Below are 27,262 nucleotides of genomic sequence, written 5' to 3'. Positions count from 1 at the left end.
CACTTAGCCAAAAGTTGAGAGTATGGAAAACTTATTCAAAACTATAACCACTTTTGAGTAACAGCATTGCAAAAGTACTGATAGCATCCAACTGAATGACTGACAAATGAAACACTCAAAGAGCAGAACATTTTCCACAGACAAAAAAAAAACCTCAAAAAACAAAAGAAAAATTTCAATTGCCACACTTAAGTTCCACCTTACTTCCAATTACCTATATTCATTCATCCATTCACCCAACAAATTTATATCTCCTACATGTAAGTAGTACAATCTAATACAGTTTTTGTTTGTTTGTTTTGTCATGGAGCTTCAACTCTGGGCCTGGGCACTGTCCCTCAGCTCTTCAGCTCAAGGTTAGCACTCTACCACTTGAGCCACAGCACCACTTCCCCTTCTCCGGTAGTTAATTGGAGATAAGAGTCTCATGGACTTTTCTGCCCGAGCTGGCTTTGAACTGCAATCCTCAGATCTTAGTCTTCAGAGTAGCTAGGATTACAGACGTGAGCCACCAGCGCCTGGCTTTCTACTACAGTTTAAGAACTGGGAATTGGACAGTGAAAAAGGCAGAGTTAACACTCTTAAGAAGTTTATGTTTTAGGACAAAGTAAGAAACAATAGACAAATATATGAAAGTGATTCTACAGAGGGAAACAGCAGGCAGTACAGAATGAGTGCTGAAGTAAGAGTGATCTACTGTATATAGGGTGGCCAGGAAATAACTTCACAGAACAGTGCAATTTCAGCAGGAAATGAGCCACAAATAAATCTAAAGAACACTGCATGCAAAGGAAATAGTAAGTACAAAGACCCAGAAAAAAGATAGCAAGGCGGTCAATGTAGGGAGTGGAACAGGGCATAGACCATCTAGGTCCTTGAAGACCATTGTAAAGACACCGGCTTTTATTTGAAAGTGACATGGGAAGCCAGTGGTATATTCTGAACAGAGGAGAATTTAGTATGATTTTGTTTCAAATAAACCATGGTTCCTATGTGAAAACAGACCTGAGTTGCCATGAACAAATGGGGACTGAGTCGGTAATTAGGCAGGAGGCACCAAGCACTGGAGCCAGGGTAGGAACTACAGGGGTCATGGGAAAATAATTCTAGACATGACAGCATTTGCCAATGGAGTGAATATGAAGTATGAGACAATGCAGAGTCAAGAATGCCTATACATTGTCTCACCTGAACAAACAGAAGAACTGATTTACTTAAAATCATTTAATTTTAATAGATGTGCAACTCTTAATGTCTGAGCTTGCTTCTATCTGTTAAAGGGAAACATTCATTCCTGCCTTATCTACTTCATGACTGTCCACTGAATAGGCTGTTTTCATACTGTCAGCCAATGACAGTTTATATCATAACACTTACACTATTTTTCATGGATTACAGCATGCCCACTTTCTTAACATTTCAGGGTATAAACTCTGAATATATATTAAGTATGCAAAAGAAGGATTAAGGTTATTCTGGCGAAATTTTTGCTTTATTGCATACAGCCTCAAAATTGTGAGGGCTTTGGTTTTCTTTCTTTTTCCCCCTCTATCTTAACTAACATACTTAGAAAACAGGTCACAGGTAAAAACCTCTAAGGTCTCTTGTTATTTTGGTCTATAGACAGGAAATATCAAGGATATATTGCAAAGCTGTAAACCTATAAAAGAGAGATTTTCAAACTGGCTTTGAGGAACATTTTCCCCCAAATTTGGAAATCTTTTTTTTTTTTTTTTTTTGTCGGTCGTGGGTCTTGAACTCTGGGCCTGGGCGCTGTCCCTCAGCTCTTCAGCTCAAGGCGAGCGCTCTACCACTTGAGCTACAACGCCACTTCCGGTTTTCTGGTGGTTTATTGGAGATAGGAGTCTCACGGTCTCTCCTGCCCGGGCTGGCTTTTAACCGCGATCCTCAGATCTCAGCCTCCTGAGTAGCTAGGATTACAGGCGTGAGCCACCAGCGCCCGGCAAATTTGGAAATCTTTTGAACATTTAAAAAGAGGACAGGTCTAAGAGCAACATTTTTTCCACATATGAACACTTAATGCCCATGTACTCTTAGATGAGCCACTTAATTTCCTAAGGACCAGGGTCTTCATCTATAAAATTAAATATAATAATAGCTACCTACCTACTAGAAGATTGTTATAATTAAATGGGATAAAGTACATAAAGTGCCTGGCACACAGTAATTCTTCACTCTTCCACAATATTTATTGAATGAATGAATGAAAGATCAATTATTTTTTGGTTTCCTTTGCTAATGCCATTGTTTATAATCAACACCATTACCTTCAACTTTCTGCATAGGAGAGAATGAAATCCAGTTTCAGAAGACAGCCAAAATCTTTTTAGTTATAGAATGTATTAGGCAAGATACACACATTAAATGCTGAATGTCTTTCTTGAGAGAACTTTTGTAAAAAAAAAAATTTTGTGTAATACTAAAAAAGCTATTTATATCTAGAAATGAGAAGTTCGTAATTTGAGCCCATGAAGTCTCTATGTCTTGTGATAACAAATGAGCCATTATTACCACTCAAAGAAGACTACCATAAGAATTAATCTATTTGAGAAAAAAATCATACAAAGATTTCATTGTAACAACCCCTATGAACATGCACACAGACTACCATAAATCCGAGGCATCATGTGTACAAGTGATAGCTTGTTTCAACTGTCTTTCCTTTTACAACTAAGTATATTACAAAATAGTGACTGTCTATGAGAAAGGGCTTTTCCTTGCAAGATTTGAAAGAAAAAACACAATTGAACATGTGAGTTATTATACAGATAATACAACATTTCTAGTGGTAACTTTATGCATTTTTAGTGAAACTATTTACCTGAGTAATTCTTATCTCTGTTTTCATCAAGCTCAGTACTGGTGGTAGCCACTGTATCCGCCAGTGCAACAAGGAACATCTGCTCCAAGCGGGTAAGGCCTGGTAAACTTGAGTGCATAAGGTGACTTGAAAGTACCCTAGCATGTTCCTGGCCAAAGTAAGCTGGCCCATACTGAGAAAGATTTATTACTTTTGACTTATTTTCTCTCTTTTCTGGCTCTAAATCAATATCATCCGTTGTTATATCCTGGATTTGAAACAGCTCTGAATACTGATCCTCTGGCTGATTTTCAGTATGATCTTCATAGCTTGGAGGCATCTTTGTACTCTCTTCTGAAATTCTGTAGGATGTATCCTGATCTGCAGCAAGTAATGCATATAGTGGCAGCGGAGGAATAGAATCTATCTCGGTGTAATCTCGAGTACCATCTTTTCCTATGGTGACTGTATCTTTTGCTGTACTGCCACTTACACTAATGGTTCGAGAAAGATGTCGCTTAGTTCCTTCTCCAACATCGGCGTCTCTAACTATTGCAACTTCACCTGCAATGCATTTTACTAAATGAGAGAGGATGGCTTTAGCCCTCCGCACTTTCCCTAAATCCATCAATTCCAACAACTGAGTTGGATGATACTGTGGGAGAGTAGGAGAAAGTACATGGGCAGCCTCAAATAAGCCACCATCTTGAACTACAGTTGGTGAGCAAAACACGTCGTCAGCAGTAGCTGTTCCTTCAGCAATGCTTTTTCTTGCCAACATGCTAGACTTAAAGGTAGAATGTTCTTGTAATGTCTCTTCTGCACTGGGACTATCAGCTTCTGTGTCCCCAAATTTCATAGCATGCTTCCACTGGGCATACACATGCATTTCACAATCCATTCCCACCACCAAGATCCCATCTCTTACCCAAGAGAGAGAAACAGGTAGTGAAGGTGTACCATCCACAGAGGACACCAAGTCTATAGATCTAAGAAGAACCCATCTTGACCTAACCCCCTGCTTAATACTACCACCTAGTGGCAACGTAATGACAGCTACGCCATCCTTACTGTTGGTCTGCTCAGTTACAATTCCTGAAAGCCTCCCATACATGAAGATATTAGCACCAACCCCCACTGTGAGAATATGGGAGCCATCTTCTTTTGACACCCAGTCTAAATGTACTAAATGCTTGATATTTGGAATAAGATACCTATCCTTGCTTAAAAGTGCATCTGATTTGCTATATACAAACAGATTACTGTCAACGCTAACCCGTGAGTCAAGAACACTCCCAACCTTAACCAAATCATCAAGATGAATAGTTTGTTCTAAAACCCATTCTGACCCTCCAGTGGATTCACACTCAAATATACAAACATGCATGGAAAATTCTTTAGAAACAAAACCATTGTGGTGCATAGGCTGCTTATAAGCCACTGCGAGGCGACCTGTGTATGAACAGCTCACAGCAACTGGTCTTCCTACAATGCTCACTGTACTGCTGTTATCTTCTCCTTCATCGTTCATAAGGGGCCATCTCCTCCAATGATAGGTTTCCTTCTCATCACTTGAATTGCACTGTGGGTTGGTCTCCATACAACATTTCCAGAAGCGCACTTTATTGTCAGAACAAGTTGTGACCACTAAATAAGGCGCAAGGCACACAGGATAGATTGAAGAAGAACTCAAATGGCCTTGAGAAAGAAAAAGCAGATTGTTATAATTAGAACCACACAGTTAACATGCTAATCACTAAATTATGTAATGTGACCACTTAAAGCCATTGTGAGCTTCTTCAGAATAACTCTGCAGTCTCCTCCTTTAAAAACTATCCTTTATGGTGGGTGCAGTAGCTCATGCCTGTAACCCTGAGGTTACAGCAATCTGAGGATTGCTGGGAGAAAAGTCCCTGAGACTCTTAGCTCCAATAAACTACTCAAAAAAGCATGAAGTTGCAGAAGTAGTGCTGTGGCTCATCTGGTAGAGCACAAGCCTTGAGCCCAAAGAGGCTCAGGGACAACACACAGGCCTGAGTTCAAACCCCAGGACCAGCAAAAACAAACAAACAAAAAAACTATCCTTTATTAAATATCCATTGGCTAAAGAATCTATGGAAATCTTGAAAGGCCTACTGGCAAAATCAAAATATGCAAAGATAATAAACATTTAACTTATTTTTAGGATAATTAAGTTTAAAAGGTATAAAAATTGAAAATCAGGGGCTAGGAAGGTGGCTCAGTGGTAGAGTGCTTGCCTTACATGCATGAGGCCCTGGGTTCAATTCCTCACTACCACATAAGCAGAAAAAGCCGGAAGTGGTGCTGTGGCTCAAGTAGTAGAGCACTAGACTTGAGCTGAAGAGCTGAGGGACAGCGCCCAGGCCCAGAGCTCAGGCCCCATGACCGACCAAAAAAAAAAAATTTGAAAAACATCTCATAAGTGACGAAACTATAATCCTTATTAATAAAGTGTTAGTTGCCTTAGTTTATACATGCCTACACCACCACAAACTTCACTGGGCTTTCATTCTACATATCTGATTACTTTGATTATAGATGCTTCAAAAGTCATTACAATTTGCCCCTCAAAGTCAGTCTTCAGATAAGCCAGACCCCAATTTACTTCTACTATTTTTTTCTAGACAGCTAACCAAATTAATAGATCTCACTCTTTTTACAATGAGACTAAAATTCAGCCTTTTATTTTAGATTTTCTCCAGAATATTTGTGAACCCTGGTTCAAATATACTTAATAAAGATGAGACATAATTAGCAGAGTATAGATGAAAATCTTGGAAATAATTTTTAGAATATTTTTAGAGCTTCAGTTAGACTGGAGGCATGAGTCAGTCAAGTGGTCGTGAGCCAAATAAGAACATGAGGCCAAATTCAAGCCCAAGTACCAACACAAAAAAAAGGTTCACACTAGCCTTGAGCAAAAGAGCTCAGGGACAATACCTAGGCCCTGAGTTCAAGTCCCATGACAAATTTTTAAAAAAATAAAAATGAAAATCTTTAAAAAAGGATTCATATTCATATATTCATATTCACATTCATATATCAACATATTTTCCAGAATTTACCATCATAATATTCCAATAAATATTTACACCATTTTCTATCCAGCTGATTACATTCATCACCATCTATTTTGTTTAGCAACAAAAACACGTTGCTAAACAAACCGATCATTTCTAGAATATAAATCTTTTTTTTTTTGGTCGGTTGTGGGGCTTGAACTCTGGGCGTGGGCGCTGTCCCTGTACTCTTCCAAGGCAAGCACTCTACCGCTTGAGCCATAGTTCCACTTCTGGTTTTCTAGTGGTTTCTTGGAGATAAGAGTCTCAGGGACTTTCCTGCCTGGGCTGGCTTTGAACCTCAATCCTCAGATCTCAGCTACCTAAGTAGCTAGGATTACAGGTGTGAGCCACCGGTGCCTGGCTAGAATATAATTCTTTATGTCAATGTAGAATATATTTCAGAAGAGTCCATCTATTTTATTCCTCAGAGAAACAACTCCTTTGTCTTAAGACCCTGTACCTGCTGAAGGTGTTGCTCTTATTACTTCAACCGCTTCGGGGAGATCCAGGGGTTGGCTATATACCAGTCGAGAACTCAGAATAAGTTTGCTAGCAGTCTGAAGATTTGCAATTGATGAAGAATGTGGCATGGGACTCATACTAGGGGAGGTTTCTGGAGACGACTCCACATTCTTCTGTCCAGGGACTGAGAGTAGATTCTCAGATGAAACATTGTCTGAAGATTTTGCTTTGAAAAGAAATTATCAAATTATGATATACATATAAGCTATACATATAAGCTGGAATGATAATTAATCTTTAAGAATTATGGCTTTTTAGGAGGCAAGGCAAATTTTCAGACTTTTGCTTGGTTACTTTGACAAATAGCTATTTTTAAAACTATTACATTCCTAATATACATGACTAATGCTTTCACTGGAAACAGTCAGAGGAAAACTGTAACACCTTAGAGCTAAAAAGAAGCTTTTAGTTATGCAGGCCAGTACTGTTAACCATTTTTTTCCCCCATCACGGGGCTTGAATTCTGGGCCTGGGCACTGTCCTTCAGCTATTCAGCTCAAGGCAGGCGTTCTACCACTTGAGCCATTGTGCCACTTCCAGTTTTCTGGTGGTTAATTGGAGTAAGAGTCTCACGGACTTTCCTGCCCGGGCTGGCTTTGATCCATGATCCTCAAAGCTTAGCCTCCTGAGTAGCTAGGATTACAGGCATGAGCCACCAGCATGTTAACCTTTAAAACACATTAGATTTTGAGCAGTTGTGAAGTGGCTCAAGTGAAGGTAGAAAGCAGCCATCTAACAAGTGCAAAGCCCTAAATTCAAACCTCAGTATCACCACTGGGGGTTGAGGGGGATTGCGTGAGAAATGTGGTAACACACAAATTTCAACGCTAACCCCAAAGCAACCTATCATGTTAATTTGAGATAGATCCCAATAATCTGCAGTTTTCATATGCAGCGGAAGTGTTTCTCAAACAGATGGTACAGAGTCTTTAAATTCATCAACAGAAATATAACAACTTCATGATAAAGCAGGCCAAAGATCTAAATAAACTCCTCACCAAAGAAGATAAATAAATGATAAGTAAACATATGAAATAAGGCCTAATAGGGGCTGGGAAGGTGGCTCAGTGGTAGAGCGCTTGCCTTGCATGCCTGAGGCCCTGGGTTCAATTCCTCAGCACCACATAAGCAAAAAGAAAAAAGCCGGAAGTGGCGCTGTGGCTCAAGTGGTAGAGTGCTAGCCTTGAGCTGAAGAGCTGAAGGACAGCCCCCAGGCCCAGGCCCCACGACCGGACCCAAAAAAAAAAAAAAAAAAAAAAAAAAAGAAGGCCTAATAATATAATTTACCATTAGGGAAAAAAAAAGTGGGGGAGGAGAAGTCTGCAGGCGCAGATGGCTCACGCCTGTAATCCTAACTACTCTAAGCTGAGAACTGAGGATTATGGACAGGAAAATCCATGAGACTCTTATCTCCAATTAAGCACCCAAAAAGCCAAAAGTGAAGCTGTGGTTCAAGTGATAGAGCATTAGTCTTGAGCAAAAAAAACTCAAGAACTGCAGCCAGGCCCGGAGCTCAAGTCCAGTACCAGCACCAAAAATAAATAAACAGCCAGCCAGTACAGAACTAGTCCTGAGCATAAAACCTCTGGGGCAGTGACCCGACCCTGAATTCAATCCCCTGAATTGGCATAGAAAAAATAAAAATAGGAGCTGGGAAGGTGGCTCAAGTGGTAGAGTGCTAGCCTTGAGCTTAAGAGCTCAGGGAGAGCGCCCAAGCCCAGAATTCAGGCCCCACGACCAACAAAAATAAATAAATGAATTAAATAAATAAAATATACATTTTAAAGGTAAGAATACACAAATCTCATTATCTAGAAATAATGGTTTGACAGAGGCATATTTCAATTAAGCAATTCAATTTATAGTTCATCATAACTTTATTTGTGAAACAAAGGACAAAGGGCAAACCAATGCAACAGTGATACCCACAAGACACTATGTTGGAAATGAACTTTACAACTTGGGGGAGGGAAAGTAGGACAAAACAAGGGAGTGGGTAACATTGTTCGACAGGAAGTATACTGGTTATCTTTTTTTTTTTTTTTGGGTCCGGTCATGGTGCCTGAACTCTGGGCCTGGGCGCTGTCCCTCAGCTCTTCAGCTCAAGGCTAGCGCTCTACCACTTGAGTCACAGCGCCACTTCCAGCTTTTTTCTTTTTGCTTATGTGGTGCTGAGGAATCGAACTCAGGGCCTCAGGCATATAAGGCAAACACTCTACCACTGAGCCAACTTCCCAGCCCTATACTGGTTATCTTACTTATGTAACTATAACCCCTCTGTACATCATCTTACAATCAAATTTAATTTAAGGAAAAAGAATCAAAAAAAAGCACATGCTATAAAAATAAATTTATTGGGCTGGGAAGGTGGCTCAGTGGCAGAGCGCTTGCCTTGCATGCCTAAGGCCCTGGGTTCAATTCCTCAGCACCACATAAGCAAAAAGAAAAATACCGGAAGTGGTGCTGTGGCTCAAGTGGTAGAGGGCTAGCCTTGAGCTGAAGAGCTGAGGGATAGCGCCCAGGCCCAGAGATCAGGCCCCACTACCGGACCAAAAAAAAATTAAAAAAAAAAAAATTATTTCTTATTTTTGCATAAAATTATATAATTACTTACCTAAACATGCTTGCACAGATTTAAGATGAAGGTGCCACATATGGAGAATAGAGTAATTGTTCCTGTCCTTTTCAATTACTACTAGAAAGAACTTTTCTGAAAATGGTGGTGGTCGATATCCTATTGTTCAGAAGGAAAGGATAATTGTGTTACTATTGGACTAGGAAAAAAAAACATTTTAAACACTAAATATGCCCATTAATATGCCTCACAGTTGGGAAGGGAATACTGTGTAAGAAAAAAAAAAAAAAACACTACACTTCCAAGGGGAAAACTGTGAGAAAAACCTTTAATTCTCTATCACCACAAGTTAACATCTTACTTCTTAGCTTATCATTGGTCTGGGACAACTGACAAGAAAATTTTCAAAACCTCTGCCAAATTAACTAGTTTCCTTAAGATAACATAGGGATCTCAGTGCCAATCAAAATAATGATAGCAATGCATAGTTACTTTTCAAAACAAAGTTTTCTAAATATGGTTTCTGGGAAAAAGTCTGATGCCAGTGAACTGTCTTTTAAATGGTAGTTTTCATCCACATGCCTTCTTCATCTTCATCTGACAATTAACTGAGTACCTACCAAGAGTGATGAGAACATGACTTTGGACAATTCCTACTCAATGAGTGCTTAGACATATGTTTTAAAGATTCAAATAAGCAGCCGGGGGCTGGTGGCTCATGCCTATAATCCTAGCTATTCAGGAGGCTGAGATCTGAGGATCATGGTTCAAAGCCAGCCCGGGCAACAAAGTCCATGAGACTCTTATCTCCAATAAACCACCAGAAAACCAGAAGTGGCTCTGTGGGTCAAGCGGTAGAGCACTCGCCTTGAGCTGAAGAACACAGGGACAGTGCCCAACCCCAAAGAGTTCAAGCCCCACGACCGACCAAAAAAAAAAAAAAGATTAACATAAGCAAACTCAGACTCATTTTAAAACATACCTTGTGATGGCTGAAAAAATACTTCTGTTTCCTTTTTCTCCAGATCTTCCTTATGTGGTTTATATCCTATAATGAAGTCTTCTTGAAACACATGAAGCAACTGTGTATTTGCGCCACACTATAAATACGAAAAAAATTGTTTGCATCTTTAAAAATTCCCTATTTCCCACCTATCATCTCCTCAATACTGGCACAGAAAAAAAAACAAATCTAACAAATTTCTTTTTGGTGCCAGTCCTGGGGCTTGAACTCAGGCCCTGGATGCTGTCCCTGAACTTCTTTTGCTCAAGGCTAGCACTCTACCACGTGAGCCACAGCTCCACTTCTAGTCTTTTGCTGGTTAATATGGAGGTTAAGAGTCTCATGGAGGCTAGGAATATGGCTCAGTGATAAAGTGCTTGCCTAGCATGTATGAAGCCCTGGGTTTGATTCCTCAGTACCACATAAACAGAAAAAGCTGGAAGTGGTGCTGTGGCTCAAGTGGTAGAGTGCTAGTCTTGAGCAAAAAGAAGTTCAGGGACAGTGCCCAGGCCCTGAGTTCAAGTCCTAGGACTGGCAAAAAAAAGAAGTCTCATGACTTTCCTGCCATAGCTGGCTTCCAACTGCAATCCTCAGATCTATCTCATCCTCCTAAGTAACTAGGATTAAGGCATGAGCCACCAGCACCCAGCAAAATCTAACAATTTTATATTAATCTACAACTAGAAAAGAAAAAGCAGCAGGAAAATTAAAACTATTTCAGAAAAAAAATTACTTCAATGTTATCAAAGCCAAGAGCAGAAGAGCTCTAATACAAACAGATAATCAGGTTTACTTCTTTAAAAGATAGAAAAAAACAAAACAAACATAAATAATACCAACACTTCCTCCACCCCTAAAAAAGAGGGGGGAATGGAGGAAGGAAGGGAGGAGAAGGGGGAGGAGAAAGGAAAGGAGAGGGGAGGGGAGAGGAGGGGAAGAGAGAGGGGAGAAGAAGAGAGGAAGAAGAGACGAGGAGGGGGAGAGATAGAGGGGAAGATGAGGAGGAGAGGAAGAAAACCAGACAGACAAGGCAGAGCATTGCCAAGGCTTGTAATCCTAGCTACTTGGGAGGCAGAAATCAGAAGATCAGAGTTCGAGATCTGCCTGAGCAAAAAAGTTCAAGAAACTCTGTATCAACCAATGACTAGACAGCAACACATCTGTCATCCTAGCTTCATGAGGAAGCACAAATAAGAGGATAAATCCAGGCTGCCCCGAACATAAATTGAGACCTTATGGTAGGAGAATGCTGGCCCAGTAACTACAAGACCTGACTAACCCAAGACCACCAACCCTGTCCACCTCCCCCTGCCACAAAAACTATAGTTAGTAGTGATCCTCTAACTTTCAGCCCAAAAGTAACACATCTTATGACTGGCTGGCAAAGGCTATGCTAGCAACATAAGGCTCACTGGGCTAATACAGAACAAGTAACTTTTGCAATTCCACTTGAGGACACCAAAAAAAATTAAAGCCTGAGAAATACCCACTCGAAATCCACCTACTAGACCAAATGTAGCAGTAATTATGAGGGATTCTATTACGCCACTAATATGACATATTCTGGAGAAATAAATGTACATGTAAATAAGGCAGCTCTCTAGAAGGAAGCATGAGACATCACTGTTAGTGGCTATGCTATATGATCATGTTTTGAGACCACACAGAGAAAAGGAAAGATAACCATAAATGGTTGTTTAGAACTATAAGTGAGAATTAAAATTCAAGAAAAACTCTAGATCCAAATGTAAGTTTATTATGCAAGTATGTCAACAGTTAGATGACTGCCACATAGAATTTTAAGAAAAGGAAACAGCTATAATTATCTTGGTACTGAGTGAATAGTCTATAATCTTAAGAGAATATAGGAGAGCCAGATCCTTCCTTAGAAGGAACTAAAAGGACTAAAATATTAGGTTAAGCCACTGAATTTTTATGAAAGTTAGAGGGTAATTTTAATGTCTGTCCAGGGAGAGACATTCATAGTAAAGAAGGTCACCTCTTCAAGAGAAAAAGAACAAATGAAAGGGTTAAGGTAACATCTTTATGAATACAGAAAGCAGAGAACACAGGCATGGTAGTGCACACCTATAATTCAGCACTTGAGAGAGTGGGGAAGCTTCGAAGATCTTGAGTTCCAAACAAGTCTGGGGTACATAGCAAGAACCTGCCTGCCTTACAACTTCCCTCCACACACCTCCTCAAAAAGAAGAAAAAAAATCAGAGAACATTATAGGAACAAATCTATGATGAGTTTTAGACTGTCATTTATAAAGCCTGTCATTTATCAATGCTTGTGGTTTACAGTCCTTGTATTAAAGACAGCCATGAAGACATGAGAAAAATCTGGAGAAAATGTGAAATGAGGGGCTAGGAAGATGGCTCAGTGGTAGAGCGCTTGCCTTGCATGCATGAGGCCCTGGGTTTGATTCTCAGCACCACATAAGCAAAAAGAAAAAAGCCGGAGTGGTGCTGCGGCTCAAGTGGTAGAGCGCTAGCCCTGAGCTGAAGAGCTGAGGGACAGCGTCCAGGCCCAGAGTTCAGGCCCCACAACCGGACCCACCCCCCCAAAAAAAAGAAAATGTGAAATGAAAGAATGCTGCAGGACTAGGGGACTGGGAATGTGGCTTAGTGTTTGAGTGCTTGCCTAGCATGCCTGAAGCCCTAGGTTCAATTTCTCAGTACCACATCAACAGAAAAAGCCAGAAGTGACACTGTGGCTCAAAGAAGCTCAGGGAGCTGGGCACCAATGGCTCACTTCTGTAATCCTGGCTACTCAGGAAGCTGAGATCTGAGGATCATGGTTCAAAGCCAGCCTGGGCAGAAAAGTCCATGAGACTCTTATCTCCAATAAACTACCAGAAAATCGGAAGTGGTGTTGTGGCTCAAGCTGAAGAACTGAGGGACAGCATTCAGGCCCAGAGTTCAAGCCCCACAACCAACCAAAAAAAAGAAGCTCAGGGGTAGTGTCCAAGCCCTAAGTGCAAGATCCATGACTAACCAAAAAACAAAAAAGGAAAAAACAAAGAATATTGGGCTGACAGTGAGCTATAATAATATCCGTATGAAAGGTGCAGATGAGTGTTCGCTTCGGCAGCACATATACTAAAATTGGAACGATACAGAGAAGATTAGCATGGCCCCTGCGCAAGGATGACACGCAAATTCGTGAAGCGTTCCATATTTTTAAGGATTCAGGTGGACCTGTTGCAACAATGAGAAGTACAAAATGTCATGTCAAAACCAACTTTACAATGTCGGTGTGGGGGGGGAGGGGGGGTATAATTGGGTGGGGGGAGGGGGGAGGCTGGGAAGGGAGGTGAAGGGTAAACAAAGGAGGAGGCTGCAATGCTTGGTAAGAAATGTATGCATTATCCGGCCCATGTAATTGTAGCCCCTCTGTACAGTATGTTCTCAAATAAAATAAAATAAAATTTTAAAAAAAAAAGAAAGGTGCAGATGAGTGAAGGATAAATTTAATATCTACCCCACTAAAATTTAAGGTATCTAAGAGCCCAATCTACTCCTCTTCCAGAAATTAAAGCAAAAGCATGGAGCTTCTGGGTGAAATGAAGGCCTTAGCCAGGAACAAGTAGCTCACACCTGTAATCCTAGCTACTAAGGAGGCTGAGATCTAAGTGAGGATTGAGGTTCAGAGCCAGCCCAGGCAAGAATGTGTATGAAGATTTTTTTTTTTTTTTGGCAGTCATGGGTCTTGAATTCTGGGCCTGGGTTGTCCCTGAGCTCTTCAGCTCAAGAAGAATGAATGCTCTATCACTTGAGCCACAGCACCACTTCTGATTTACTAGAGATAAGAGTCTCTTGGACTTTCCTGCATGGCTGGCTTTGATCTCAGCCTCCTGAGTAGCTAGGAAAGACTCTTACCTTCATACTTTTTTTTGGCGGGGGTCGGGGGGGGGGGCGTCAGTTGTGGGGCCTGAATGCTGGGCCTGGGCGCTGTCCCTCAGCTCTTCAGCTCAAAGCTAGCACTCTACCACTTGAGCCACAGCACCATTTCTGGCTTTTTTCTGTTTATGTGGTGCTGAGGAATCAAACCCAGGGCCTCATGCATGCGAGGCAAGTACTCTACCACTGAGCCAACTTCCCAACCCAAGACTCTTATCTTCAATAAACTTATTAAGAAAAAGCCAGAAGTGGGGCTGGGAATGTGGTTTAGTGGTAGAGTGTTTGCCTAACATGCTAGGTTCAATTCCTCAGTACTACATAAGCAGAAAAAGCCAGAAGTAGCACTGTGGCTCAAGTGGTAGAGACTAGCCTTGAGCACAGAGTGGCTCAGGGACAGTGCCCAGGCCCTGAGTTCAAGCCCCAGGACTAGCAAAAAAAGAAAAGAAAAGAGGGAGGGAGGGAGGGAGGGAGGGGAGGGGAGGAGAAGGGGAGGGGAGGGGAGGGGAGGAGAAGGGGAGGGGAGGGGAGGGGAGGAGAAGGGGAGGGGAGGGGAGGGGAGGAGAAGGGGAGGGGAGGGAAAGGGAGGGGAGGGGAGGGGAGGGGAGGGGAGGGGAGGGGAAAAAAGCCAGAAGTGGTGCTATGGCTCAAGTGGTAGAGTGCCAGCACTGTGCATAAGAAGCTCAGGGACAGAGAACTCAGGCCAAATTCAAGCCCCAGGACCAGCAAAAAAAAAAAATGAAGGCCTTCCTAGGAGGCATTAGTAATTTAAGACTGACAGCTCTACTTTAGTTAACAAGATCTGATGTTGCAATTTTTCTACCTTACTGGAATTCATTACATTTTTCTCAATGTTGTAATTTTTCTACATTAGTGGAAATGATTACATTTCCTCAACACAGTGTGTGTGACACTATGGAAAATATATTACATAACTCTGTACTTTCTTTTAAATAGTACTTTGCTCATTACTTAAAAAAGTTTTACTTCCCCAAATTAATCTTTTTTTTAATATTTAAATTATGTTAGATCTATCCTGTGGTTCTTAGACATGATTATGAATCAACTAATATCCATGAGAGCTAAATGGGTTTTATAAAGTCTCTACAGAGAGAAGGAATCTCTTTCTTTCCTAGGTATTAGCTAGGAAGGAATTCAGACTACATGAAACAATGTGATTAGGAAGTAAATGTGTTATCTCACCTGCATTGTAATGGACCTCATAAAAATACCCACACAGGCCTAGCACTGGTGACTCATGCCTGTAATCCTACCTTTTTAAGAAGATGAGATCTGAGGATTATAGTTCAAAGCCAGCCAGGGCAGGAAAATCTGTGAAACTCTGATGTTCAATTAACTACCCCAAAAAACCACGAAGGCCTACACAAGCAACTACCATTGAGGTAATTAAGATGAAACAGTAACATAAAAGGAGAAACTTCAGCTCCAGTCTCCAAACAACTGCACTATATTCTCCCTCTCCATTTCAAGACCAGGGTCACAGTGTACTTGACTGAATCAGTTTCTTTAAAGAGGAAAGATACAGATACTATTGGACCAAGAATAATCTTAAATCACTAGATTTTCACTATGAGAATCAACAGAAGTATTTAGTATCAAGCTAGAATTATTCTGAGACTGAAATATATCATGCACATAAAACATTTTGGGATAGAGTATATTAATATCAACTCAAAAGCATGTTTTTACTTGGTCAGTTATAGCATCAAGTTCAATAATGCAGCCAGGTCGAGCAGTAGACTGTTGACTCACGATATTAAACACTTCTCCAATAAGTTTCTGCAAATAAAAAAAATAAATTTATGAGTCTGTTATCAATTTAATATATCATCGAAGACATTAAAAGTTCCCTAAATATTCTGGGCTGACAATGGCAATACATTCAAAAGAAATAGTTTACTGGGTGCTGGTGGCTCACATCTATAATCCTAACTATTCAGGAGGCTGAGATCTGAGGATTGCAATTCAAAGCCATCCTGGGCAGGAAAGTCCATGAGACTCCTGTCTCCAGTTAACCACCAGAAAATCGTAAGTGGAGCTGTAGCTCAAAGTGGTTGAGTGCTAGCCTTGAGCTCAGTGACAGCACTCAGCCCTGAGTTTAAGCCTCATGACTAACAACAACAAAAAAAGCTCAACTTTCATTCTTAAAGTTAATTAAGACATTAGAAAAATTGACTATGTTTACATAAATACTGCAGTTTCAAAACATCTAATTGTTTGAACATTTCATTTTTACAGGTTAAAGCCCAGGATAGACAAGGCTGAGGATCTAGCCCACCAGGTCCAATGCCTAAGTACATGATGTGCAGCTGTGCAGTGTGCCAAGGGGAAAGTACAACTGAGCCAGTCTGAATGCAGTGGTCATTCTAAGAGATGGAATTCTCTTGTTTAAACTCATACATGAAGCCAAACTTTGGATTCCTTAAGTCCCCAGAAGTTTCTGCTAAAAAAGAAAAGCAGTCCTCCCTCTGCCACCTTCCCAACAGCTCTTATATAAAAACTTTTCCATGAGTTCTCCTAAAGTAAATTGCTCAAAGATTTCCCCTCAGCATGAGGCTCTACTATTTATTAATACCTCCAGGACATAACAGGGCTTAACTCCCAGTTAGCCTTAGGTCAGCTCTAAGAGGAAATAGCAGGTACACAGGAATTGCAGAATTTCTCCAACTTGTACAAGCAGTATACCAGAGACTACTATGGGAGCAGATTCTTAAGTTATTAAAGATCAGGAAAGGAAGTGGCTGGGTAAAGCTAAATCTATGACTATATTTCATTTGCCCAAAATTCAGGATTTAAAGTGCTGACAGTCTACTGAGCTCATTCACTGAAATCTGGATTCAACCACGGCCTATAGTTTGTGAAGCTAAAATGTTAAGATTTCCATAACATACAGCAAAGTACTTATCAATGGATACTTAATACACAAATCCTAGCTATAATATGCAATATATCGCCTGGCCTGACCACAATTCTGCCAAAAATGGAACATTCCAATAGCAACAGGAAGCTTTCTAAAAATATACTAAGGCCTTGAAGTAATACACCCATAATTCAACATGATCTCCACATTCATGTGTATATGAAATTTTAAGTATTGCTATAGACCACTGATTCTCAATTTCAACTGCACACTGATCCACTCAGACAGATTAAACTCATGCTTGGGTCACATTTAAATTGCTTTACTAGTCTAGGGTACAATTAGATCACAAGAAATGTATAAAGTTTCTCAGGTGTTTCCAATATGAAGACAAGACTAAGATACACTCATAGGAATCAATACAAATTCCAGCTACATCTGTAATATGATTACCTGGCCTGCCCACAATTCTCAACTCTGGGCTAGCATCATATATATAATTAGTGGCTTTACCAAGCACTTTGGCTAACACCACAATTAGGGTGAAGTGCATGGAATATTCATTTTGGGCACAAAATTTCAGGAACACACACATATACACACACCAAAAAAAAAGGTAAATAACAGGTTAGAGCAGTATTTTTTAGAAATTCAAAATTATGAAAAAAAATCTAAATTGAAAAAATATTAAAAATGTAAATATAGGTTAGTGTTTTGCTAGGCCTAGAGTTTGAGCTCAGGCCTCAAGTTCACTAGGCAGGGATCAAACTCTTGAAGCAGGCCTTCGGCCCTTTTGACTTTCATTTATTTTTCAGGTAGGGTCATATGCTACATTCTAGGACTGTGCCACCACTCCTGGTTTATATTTTTGAGGCAGGGACTTAACTAACTTCATCCAGAGTGGTCTTAACGTCCTATGTCCCCTTCCCAAGTAGCTGAGATTATAGCTGTCAGCTACCATGGTCACCTATTAATTTCTTATATCTCCACTCTAAGTGTGGAAGTAGTGGGGGGGGGGGGAGAGGAGGGTAGGAGGGATGGGGAGGGAGATGGGAAGGGATGGTAATGGGAAACAAAGGAGGCAACAAGGCTTGATAAGAAATGCACTCATTGGGGCTGGGAAAGTGGCTCAGTGGTAGAGCACTTGCCTTGCATGCATGAGGCCCTAGGTTCGATTCCTCAGCACCACATAAGCAAAAAGAAAAAAGCTGGAAGTGGCGCTGTGGCTCAAGTGGTAGAGCGTTAGCCTTGAGCTGAAGAGCTGAGGGACAGCGCCCAGGCCCAGAGTTCGGGCCCCACGACCGAACCCAAAAAAAAAAAAAAAAAAAAGAAATGCACTCATTACCTTGCTCATGTAATTGTAACCCCTCTGTATGGTATTCTCACAATTAAAAAAAAAAAGTGTAGAAGTATTCTACTGTGGTAGTCAGGATAATGTGCCTAAAGATTTGACCTGCCAAAATGTTCCCTTAGCTCCAATCTAAGAGTTCTGTATATGTCAATGAATTCAGAATCTTGAGGTGAGGAGATAATTCCAGATTATTCCAGTGGACCCAATATAATCATAAAGTTGCTTATGTGGAAACAGTGGAGTCAAATTCAAAGAAAGAGATGTGACAGTAAACACAGAGGCAAGAGAGAAACTTGAAAATACTTTGTTCCTACTATTAACAAAGGAGAGAGGCTAGGAGGCAAGAAACACAGATGGCCTCCAGAAACAGGCAAAGGAAAAGGATTCTCTCAGGAGCCTCCAGAGGAACAAAGCCCTACCAACACTTTGATCTTAGATAATAAATAATAACTTATTATAACAAATAATAAAATTTTAAGATGACAAACTTGTGTGAATCACCAAGTCTGGTAATTTGTTACACCAACAGTAGCAAAGAGACACAGGGGCAGGGGCTAGCCTCAGTCTGTGATCCTCTTACCTATAATGAAAATTCAAATATTTGCAATGTCTACTATGAAAACAAGCTGGCTTTTACTTAACAGCTACTAAAACCCTATTTTAAGGAGTAGGAAAGCATGTGACAACTTGCTACACTGACTCACAATTAGGAGGGAAGTAACTAGGAGAAGTGCTGCTCTAACACAAAAACACAAAAAAGATGAGCAGCAATAATGAAAAGTTGACAGAACATGGTCATATCATCTTTAGTAAGATTGAGGATACCACACTCTGTACACTGTGTTTTAGAATGGCAAAATCCCCAGCATAAAGGCAAAATCCCTTATAGCATAGGGCTCTGTTTCAGAATTCCTTCTGCACTGGACTCCTAACTATGCAACAAATGTAACTGAGACAAAAAGATGACTCGTGTGGCAAGTCTAATTAGTGTTCCTCCAGAATCCATCCTGAATCCCAGAATCTAACTCTATTTGAAAAAAGAGCCTCTGCAGATAAAATTAATGATAAAATCATAGTAGATTACAATGAATGCTAAATTAAATAACGGTTGTCCTAATAAGGAGACGAGAGAGCTGAGCACAGACCTGCATGCCTATAATCCAAGCACTCAGGAAGCTGAGATGGAGAATGAGGACAGTCTGGACTACATATTGATTTCAGACTAGAAATGTTGTCAAGATGGCTTGACGTCTCGATTTCAGGCAACATGTATGTGCAGCAAAAACATGAGTTTTTGTAAAATACATGAGGAAAAAACTTTTAGAACTGAGGAAAAAATAAGACATCTACACCCCTCTTGATATCTGACAGAACAATTCAACAGAAAAACCAGTAAAGATATCTAAGAGGTCAACAACACAGGATGAACTGATAGGGTCTATCTGACATGTACAGAGTGCTCTAGCCAAGAACAGCATAATTCACGTCAAGCATGTCAAGCACTTATGGAACACACCCTAAAACAAACTGTCTTGAGTAATAATACAAGCCTCAACGAAGTTTAAGGGACTGAGAGGTCACATACTGTGCTCTCCTACCACAATGGATTCTAATTGGGCATCAATGACAAGAGAGTTTCTAAACACTTGGAAACCAAGTAACACAGGCTAAATCTTACCTAGTCATCAAGAACAAAATAAAATGTTGTCTTTATTTATAAATATAGTAGTTGGGGCAGGCATTGATTAATATTCCTGCTCTAATCTGATCTGTCACATCTCTAAATTAGGAAACACATTGAGGGCCATACTTTGGCAATTATTACATAACACCTCTAGATATTTCTTCTATCTTAAATGATTAGTTAACATTGAATTACAATTTTCTCTTTTCAGCTAAATTTAAAGCTTCTTAAAGGCAGACACTAAAACTTACAGAAGAGGTACATAGATATACCAGAACATTATTAGGTGTCCAATATTGGAAACATCTTCATTTAAATAGTTGTTTTATAAAGAGATGTGTTTTCTTGGGTAAATGAAAAATTCAGTTCAAATCTACATATTAACTACTGAGTGTTTCAGCAACAAGAATAAGCTACTACTACTACTACTGATAACATATTCGAACTACAGGAAATGTTTTTTCTGGGGCTGAACCCAGGGTCTTCCACTTACTAAGCAGATGGTCTACCACTTTAATACCACCAGCAGCACTTAATGTTTTGAATAGCCTTGCATTTATGCCTAAGCAGGACTGGATGAACTACCCCTTTACACTTCCTGTGTAGCTGAGATGATAGCCATATTTAGCTTTTATTGGTGAAGATGAAATCTCATGAACTTTTTGCTCAGGTTGGCCTTGAACTATGATTTTCATGATCTCTGCTTCCCAAGTACCTACAATTATAAGCATGAGCTGTACGTCTGGCCTAACCACAGGATTTATTTTCCAAAGGTAAGTCAAGATTAGAGAAGTTCAAATTTTCCAGTAAAAATACAGAGTTTGGTAAAGATGCCTTAGAAGCAGAAGGAACCAGGAGTTTCAAAAATGTCAAGAATAAATAATAGTTTAGAGAAAAAACATCACACTTGTTCCTTCATTTGTACATGTATTACTATATAGTGTGTACACTAGAATGTTAATTTAGCTATCTTGGAATATGCATTTCAAAAAAATGCTGGGCACTGGTGGTTCACACTACTCAGAAGGATCTGAGAATCATGGTTCAAAGCCAGCCTGGGCAGGAAATTCCATGGAGACTCTTAAATCCAATTAACCACCCCCAAAGGGCTGGAGCAGAGCTGTGGCTCAAATGGTAGAGTGTGAGCCTTGAGCACAAAAGCTAAGAAACAACACCCAGGCCCTGAGTTACAGCCACAGAAACAGTACAAAAGAATTGACAAGTTTGTCATCTTCAGCCAAGAACATATTGTCACTCTTAACATTCCCTGAATACCACTAACAAAAGCCCCAAAGTAAAATGGGAAGTCCTTATCAGTATAGATATACTAATAAAGAAAAAAAAAGTACTTACAGAAGCTTCTGGATCTGACAGTTCATCTAATAATTTTCTTGCATCTACTACAGCTTGATAAAGTCTCAGATTTTTGCCATCAGATGCAACAAAGCAAGCACTTGCTGAATTGCAGTATGTGCCTGACGAAGGAAAAGAAAGATTCTGGTTATAATCGATAGCTTGTTTTATACTAGCTGAAGTATAAGAAACCAATATTTGGCTGGGAAGGTGGCTCGGTAGTAGAGAGCTTGCCTGGCATGCATGAGACCCTGGGTTCGATTCCTCAACACCACATAAGCAAAAAGAAAAAAGCCGGAAGTGGCGCTGTGGCTCAAGTGGTAGAGCGCTAGCCTTGAGCTGAAGAGCTGAGGGACAGCGCCCAGGCCCAGAGTTCAGGCCCCACGACCGGACCCCCTCCCCCCAAAAAAAGAAACCAATATTCACATTTTTCTTTTTTTCTTTTTTTGGTCGGCCATGGGGCTTGAACTCTGGGCCTGGGCGCTGTCCCTCAGCTCTTCAGCTCAAGGCGAGCCCTCTACCACTTGAGCTACAGCGTCACTTCCGGTTTTCTGGTGGTTTATTGGAGATGGAGTCTCACAGTCTCTCCTGCCCGGGCTGGCTTTGAACCACGATCTTCAGATCTCAGCCTCCTGAGTAGCTAGGATTACAGGCATGAGCCACCAGTGCCTGGCTACACTTTTCTTTTTTGTCGGTCATGGGGCTTGAACTCTGGGCCTAGGCACTGTCCTTGAGCTCTTCAGTTCAAGGCCAGTACTCTACCACTTAAGCCACAACACCACTTCCAGTTTTCTGGTGGTTTATTGGAGATAAGAGTCTCAGGGCTGGGAAGGTGGCTCAGTGGTAGAGTGCTTCCCTTGCATGCATGAGGCCCTGGGTTTGATTTTTCAGCACCATGTAAGCAGAAAAAGCCAGAAGTGTGCTGTGGCTCAAGTAGTAGAGCACTAAACTAGCCTTAAGCTGAAATGCTGAGGTATAGCAGCCAGGCCCAGAGTTCAGGCCTCACGACTGACAAAAAAAAAAAAAAGTCCCATTGACTTTCCTGCCCAGGCTGCCTTTGAACTGTGGATCGTCAGATCTCAACCTTCCTTCCGAGTAGCTAGGATAGCCACTGGCACCCAGCTTCATACTTTTCTTTTTAGGCATAACTATACCTAAATCCTAATAGATACAATTGATGGATATAAAATTATGAAGCCAAAAATTCAGTTAAAAATGTAAATTCTAGGGCTGGCAAGGTAGCTCAGTGGTTAGAGTGCTTGCCTTGCATGCATGAGGCCCTGGGTTCGATTCCTCAGGCAGAAGTGGTGCTATGGCTCAAGTGGTAGAGCACTAGCCTTGAGGTGACAAGGTGAGGGACAGCACCCAGGCCCATAGTTCAGGTCCCATGACTAGCCAAAAAGAAAAAAAAAAATCCCAAAAAATGCAAATTCTAAGTCTGACATTGACATTTGAACACTCAGTAATAAAGGCAAATATAAATCATGCTGTATATAAGAAATAATAGTTTCAATGCTTAATTTTGCAACTAAAAAATAAACACTTACCAAGGCAATAACTGGGAATAAGCGTTGGAAGCCACGCCACATTAGAGAAAGCTGAGGTATGTAAAGAGTTAATTCTAGCCAATTCCGACACTCCTCCAGTGTACGACAGAGGTCCTATTGGGTCTACACGCCACAGAATAAGTTCACTGTAGATGGCATTTGGGTCATGAAACGTTCGGGTTGCGGCATTTCTAATAGGTTGTTTAGACAAACCTTTTGTGTGTTTCACAGGATCTATTATCCTATTTAAATTACTATCTGAGTCCCACTGACAATCTGATTCAGGAGTCAACAAAGCATTATGATGGGAGGATGTCAGTAACAGTGGTAAAACTGAATGACATGCCAAGTCATTGAGATGAAATCGATGGCCACAGTATCGAAACTTGTGGGATACAGTTAGAACAGTGGTGAAGGCAGACTTATCTGCAAAAGTGACTGCCCACTGATTTAAAGATCCATCTATGTGCTTAGAGACCATCATGACTGTTGGAGCTAAAATGTTCATATTTGTACTGTGTGATCTAGAGTGCAGCTGTGGTCCATGAGGACTGTCTTCAGGTATCATTTCTTGGTGTGATGGAGCGTGGTGAGAATCTTTCATAGCATTTATACAGGCATACATCATGATGTTTTTACTAAGAGAGCTGGCATCACCAGAGGGAAACGCAACAGGAATCCGAGAAGAAAAAGAAACCTAAAAAATACAAAGATATGACTCCATGTAAGAGGTTTGCTTTCTTCTCAAAAATAATCTTCAAAAACATTTCTATTTTCAAAATGCCAAATCTCAGCTTCCTAGCAACCTCTATATGGTCTAATCCCTTTCTTAAACTGATGAAACATTGTATCACTAATCATTTCCTAAGAGAAGATAGAAGAAAGTTTCAAATGTACTGCTTCCATATCAAAAAGAACATAATCATGGCTGTAAATTTCAATAAAGCCTTAATTTAGCAAATAAAACAAGATAAAGGGCGTCTCTCTTTTTTTTTTTTTTTTTTGGGTCCCGTCGTGGGGCCTGAGCTCTGGGCCTGGGCGCTGTCCCTCAGCTCTTCAGCTCAAGGCTAGCACTCTGCCACTTGAGCCACAGCGCCACTTCTGGCTTTTTTCTTTTTGCTTATGTGGTGCTGAGGAATCGAACCCAGGGCCTCAGGCATGCAAGGCAAGCGCTCTACCACTGAGCCACCTTCCCAGCCCCAGGCGTCTCATTTTTTAATTTTCATTTTTCAGAGTAGTTCCTTATCTTTATTTAAACAGCTAGCAATTGTCAGAAAAATCAATATATATACACTCAAAAATTCAGCCAAGCCAGGCACTGGTGACTCAGGCCTGTAATCCTAGCTACTCAGGAGGCTGTGATCTGAGGATCTCGGTTCAAAGCCAGCCAGGCAAGAAAATCTATGAAACTTGTCTCCAATAAACCACCAGAAAACTGGAAATGGCCCTGTGGCTCAAGTGGTAGAGCCCTAGCCTTGAGCTGAAGAGCTGAGGGACAGAACTCAGGCCCAGAGTTCAAGCCCCATGACCAAAAAAAAAAAAAAAAAAATCCAGCCAAAAAGCAAAAACCAAAATTCATTTCTTTGAACTAACTAGATTTGCAAATATATAGCCACTGGTCATCTTTAAAAGCAAAAGTATTCTTTGTCAGTGACTTCTCAAAAACAATTTTTTGAAATTCTGAACACAATTTTTTTTTTTTTTTGGTCAGTCATGGGGCCTGAACTCTGAGCCTGAGTGCTGGCCCTCAGCTATTGAGCTCAAGGTGAGCACTCTACCACTTGAGCTACAGCACCACTTCCAGTTTTCTGGTGGTTTACTGGACATAGGAGTCTCACGGACTTTCCTGCCCAGGCTGGATTTGAACGGAGATCGTTAGTATCTCAGCCTCCTGAGTAGCTAGGATTACAGGTGTGAGCCACCGGCATCCAGCTCTGAAAATCTTTAAAGTCTACAAAGTTTTGTAAAGAAATATAGTAATTGTTCAATCAAGAAACCATACCTGGACTTGTCTGAATATTCCAGGATTATATTCATCCAAATACTTTACATGCCACACTAGAAATGTACCATCCACAGGGTGAATTGTAAAAAGCATGTCAGGATTCTTATTCCATTCTGAAAGCAGCATTTCAATCTTCCGGTCAAGAAGGACTGTAGGCAGTGGCATTGGGATGCTAGGTTGTGAATAGGTTCTAGGACTTCCTTCTCTTTCTCCATCTTCATGTTCTGATGATCCTGTACCTGCCTCAGATTCTCTATCCAGGGATAATTCTGAATCAGAAAACATGTTTATCAGAATATACATAATACTATAAAATTCCTTTACCAACTATAAATCCCTTTCCAATTTATAAAAACTATTTTCTTGTCTAAATTGAACATTATTTAGGAACCTCAAGTGGGGTCCAGTGGTAGAGCTGCCCTTGAGTGAAAAATCCGAAGATCTTGTAACCCTGAGTCCAAATCTCAGTACCAGTACCAGTACCAAAAAAAAAAAAAAAAGACTATTACTTTTAGATAAGCCAAGACTTCACTTACATTTTTATTACAATTAGAAAAATCTACATTCTAAAAAAATGATACAGCCTCCAAAATTGCCCTCAAAACAAAATGTGTTACAACAAAACATAGAGTGGGGTAGGGAATGTGGCTTAGTGGTAGAGTGCTTGCCTAGCATGCACGAAGCCCTGGGTTCAGTACCATATACGCAGAAAAAGCCAGAAGTGGTGCTGTGGCTCAAGTGGGAGAGTGCTAGCCTTGAGCAAAAGAAGCTTAGGGACAGTGCCTAGGCCCTGAGTTCAAGCCCCAAACTGGCATCAAAAACAAACACAATAACAAAAAAAAAAAAAAAAAAAAAAACACAACAACAAGCCGGGTGCTGGTGGCTCACGCCTGTAATCCTAGCTACTCAGGAGGCTGAGATCTGAGGATCGCGGTTCAAAGCCAGTCCGGGTAGGAGAAACCGTGAGACTCCTATCTCCAATAAACCACCAGAAAACCGGAAGTGGCGCTGTAGCTCAAGTGGTAGAGCGCTCGCCTTGAGCTGAAGAGCTGAGGGACAGTGCTCAGGCCCAGAGTTCAAGCCCCACGACCGACAAAAAAAAAAAAAAAAAAAAAACATTGAGTGCAGGAGACTAAGAGCTGAGGATCTTGGTTCAAAGCCAGCCTAGGCAGAAAAGTTCATGAGATTCTTATCTCCTATTAGCCACCAGAAAACTATAAGTGGCACTGTGTACCCCTGAGTGAAAAAGCTCAGGACAGTGCCCAGGCACTGGCAGTGTTTGCCAGCCATGGAAGCACACATCTATAATCCCAACTATTAAGGAGGTTGAGGTAGGAAGGCTCCAAGTTTGAGGCCAGAATGGGCAACTTAGCAAGACTGTGTCTCAAAGTAAAATGGAAAGAGTAGGGCTGCACCTCAGTGATATAGCATTTGTCGAGCATGCGTGAAGCCCTAGGTATGATATAGCACCACAAGAAAAAGAACAAAACAAAAATGATACACAGTGAGATGGTATTTTGAGGGCCTGTTCTATGGTAGATGATCAGTAATTATGAAGAGAGTATAAAAGTAAAGAGAGAGAGAAAGAACAAGAATTTCAAACTGTAAGAAGTTGGTATTTTTAGAGAAAAATCGAATACTGTATACGAACCATGGTCCAGTTTCATACGTAAACCCCTCTCTCTTTCCTCTTGTGAACGCTCCTCGTCTTCTCTATCTGCATCATTACTTTCATGATCTAACTGTTTCTCCGAAAGCTTTCTTAATTGATACATAAATATTTCAGTCGATGATGTAAAATGGAATTCCTTATTGTTTAACCAATGAACTACAAATCCCCCATTTCCATCTTCAATGTTAAATGCAGTGCCAACTAGGGCATTTGGAATATCTGTGGGAACAAAATAGGTGAAATTCTGATAGAGATCCTAATTTCTTTAAAAACATGGCAAGTATTTATAATCATTATAACAGTCATTATATGTAATGATTATTATAATGTATAATTGTCTACTTCTACAAAATAGTGATCAGGGGCTGGGAAGGTGGCTCAATGGTAGAGCGCTTGCCTTGCATGCATGAGGCTATAGGTTCGATTCCTCACCACCACATAAGCAAAAAAAGAAAAACTGGAAGTGGCGCTGGGGCTCAAGTGGTAGAGCGCTAGCCTTGAGCTGAAGAGCTGAGGGACAGCGTCCGGGCCCAGAGTTCAGGCCCCACGACAGGACCAAACATACAAAATAGTGATCCTAGCCAGGCGCCAGTAGCTCACACCTGTAAATACTAGCTACTCAGGAGGCTGAGATCTGAGGATCACGGTTCAAAGCCAGCCTGGGCAGAAAAGTCCGTGAGACTCTTATCTCCAATAAACCACTCAGAAAACCAGAAGTGGAGCAGTGGCTCAAGTGGTAGAGTGCTAGCCTTGAGCTGAAGAGCTGAGGGACAGTGTTCAGGCCCAGAGTTCAAGCCCCATAACCAACCCCCCCCAAAAAAAAGGTGATCCTATCAGTGATAAAGAAGACTTAATGTTGCTT

At 40.8% G+C, this 27,262-nt stretch overlaps 1 protein-coding gene and 1 non-coding gene across 5 annotated transcripts in view; one reads left to right on the top strand and one right to left on the bottom strand.

Moving 5' to 3' along the window:
- The window catches only part of Dmxl2 (Dmx like 2), a 112,165-nt gene that overhangs the window by 38,956 nt on the left and 45,947 nt on the right, over positions 1-27,262 (bottom strand). For all 4 annotated transcript variants that reach the window (XM_069995408.1, XM_069995409.1, XM_069995411.1 and 1 more), the window contains exons 10-18: positions 26,380-26,619; positions 24,726-24,997; positions 22,724-23,420; positions 21,177-21,298; positions 15,618-15,707; positions 9,984-10,101; positions 9,041-9,160; positions 6,365-6,592; positions 2,843-4,519 (exon numbers count right to left, since the gene is read on the bottom strand). In XM_069995408.1, coding sequence (XP_069851509.1) covers positions 2,843-4,519; positions 6,365-6,592; positions 9,041-9,160; positions 9,984-10,101; positions 15,618-15,707; positions 21,177-21,298; positions 22,724-23,420; positions 24,726-24,997; positions 26,380-26,619 — 3,564 coding nt within the window. The remainder of the gene's footprint in view (positions 1-2,842; positions 4,520-6,364; positions 6,593-9,040; positions 9,161-9,983; positions 10,102-15,617; positions 15,708-21,176; positions 21,299-22,723; positions 23,421-24,725; positions 24,998-26,379; positions 26,620-27,262) is intronic.
- On the top strand, positions 13,086-13,192 carry LOC138809071 (U6 spliceosomal RNA). The gene has a single exon (XR_011366694.1). It is a non-coding gene; the product is annotated as a U6 spliceosomal RNA (small nuclear RNA).

This window comes from Dipodomys merriami, unplaced genomic scaffold (assembly GCF_024711535.1).
Source record: "Dipodomys merriami isolate MVZ:Mamm:240054 unplaced genomic scaffold, mDipMer1.0.p SCAF_48, whole genome shotgun sequence".
NCBI classification, from domain to species: Eukaryota; Metazoa; Chordata; class Mammalia; order Rodentia; family Heteromyidae; genus Dipodomys; species Dipodomys merriami.
This window is presented reverse-complemented; position numbering and strand designations above follow the sequence as displayed.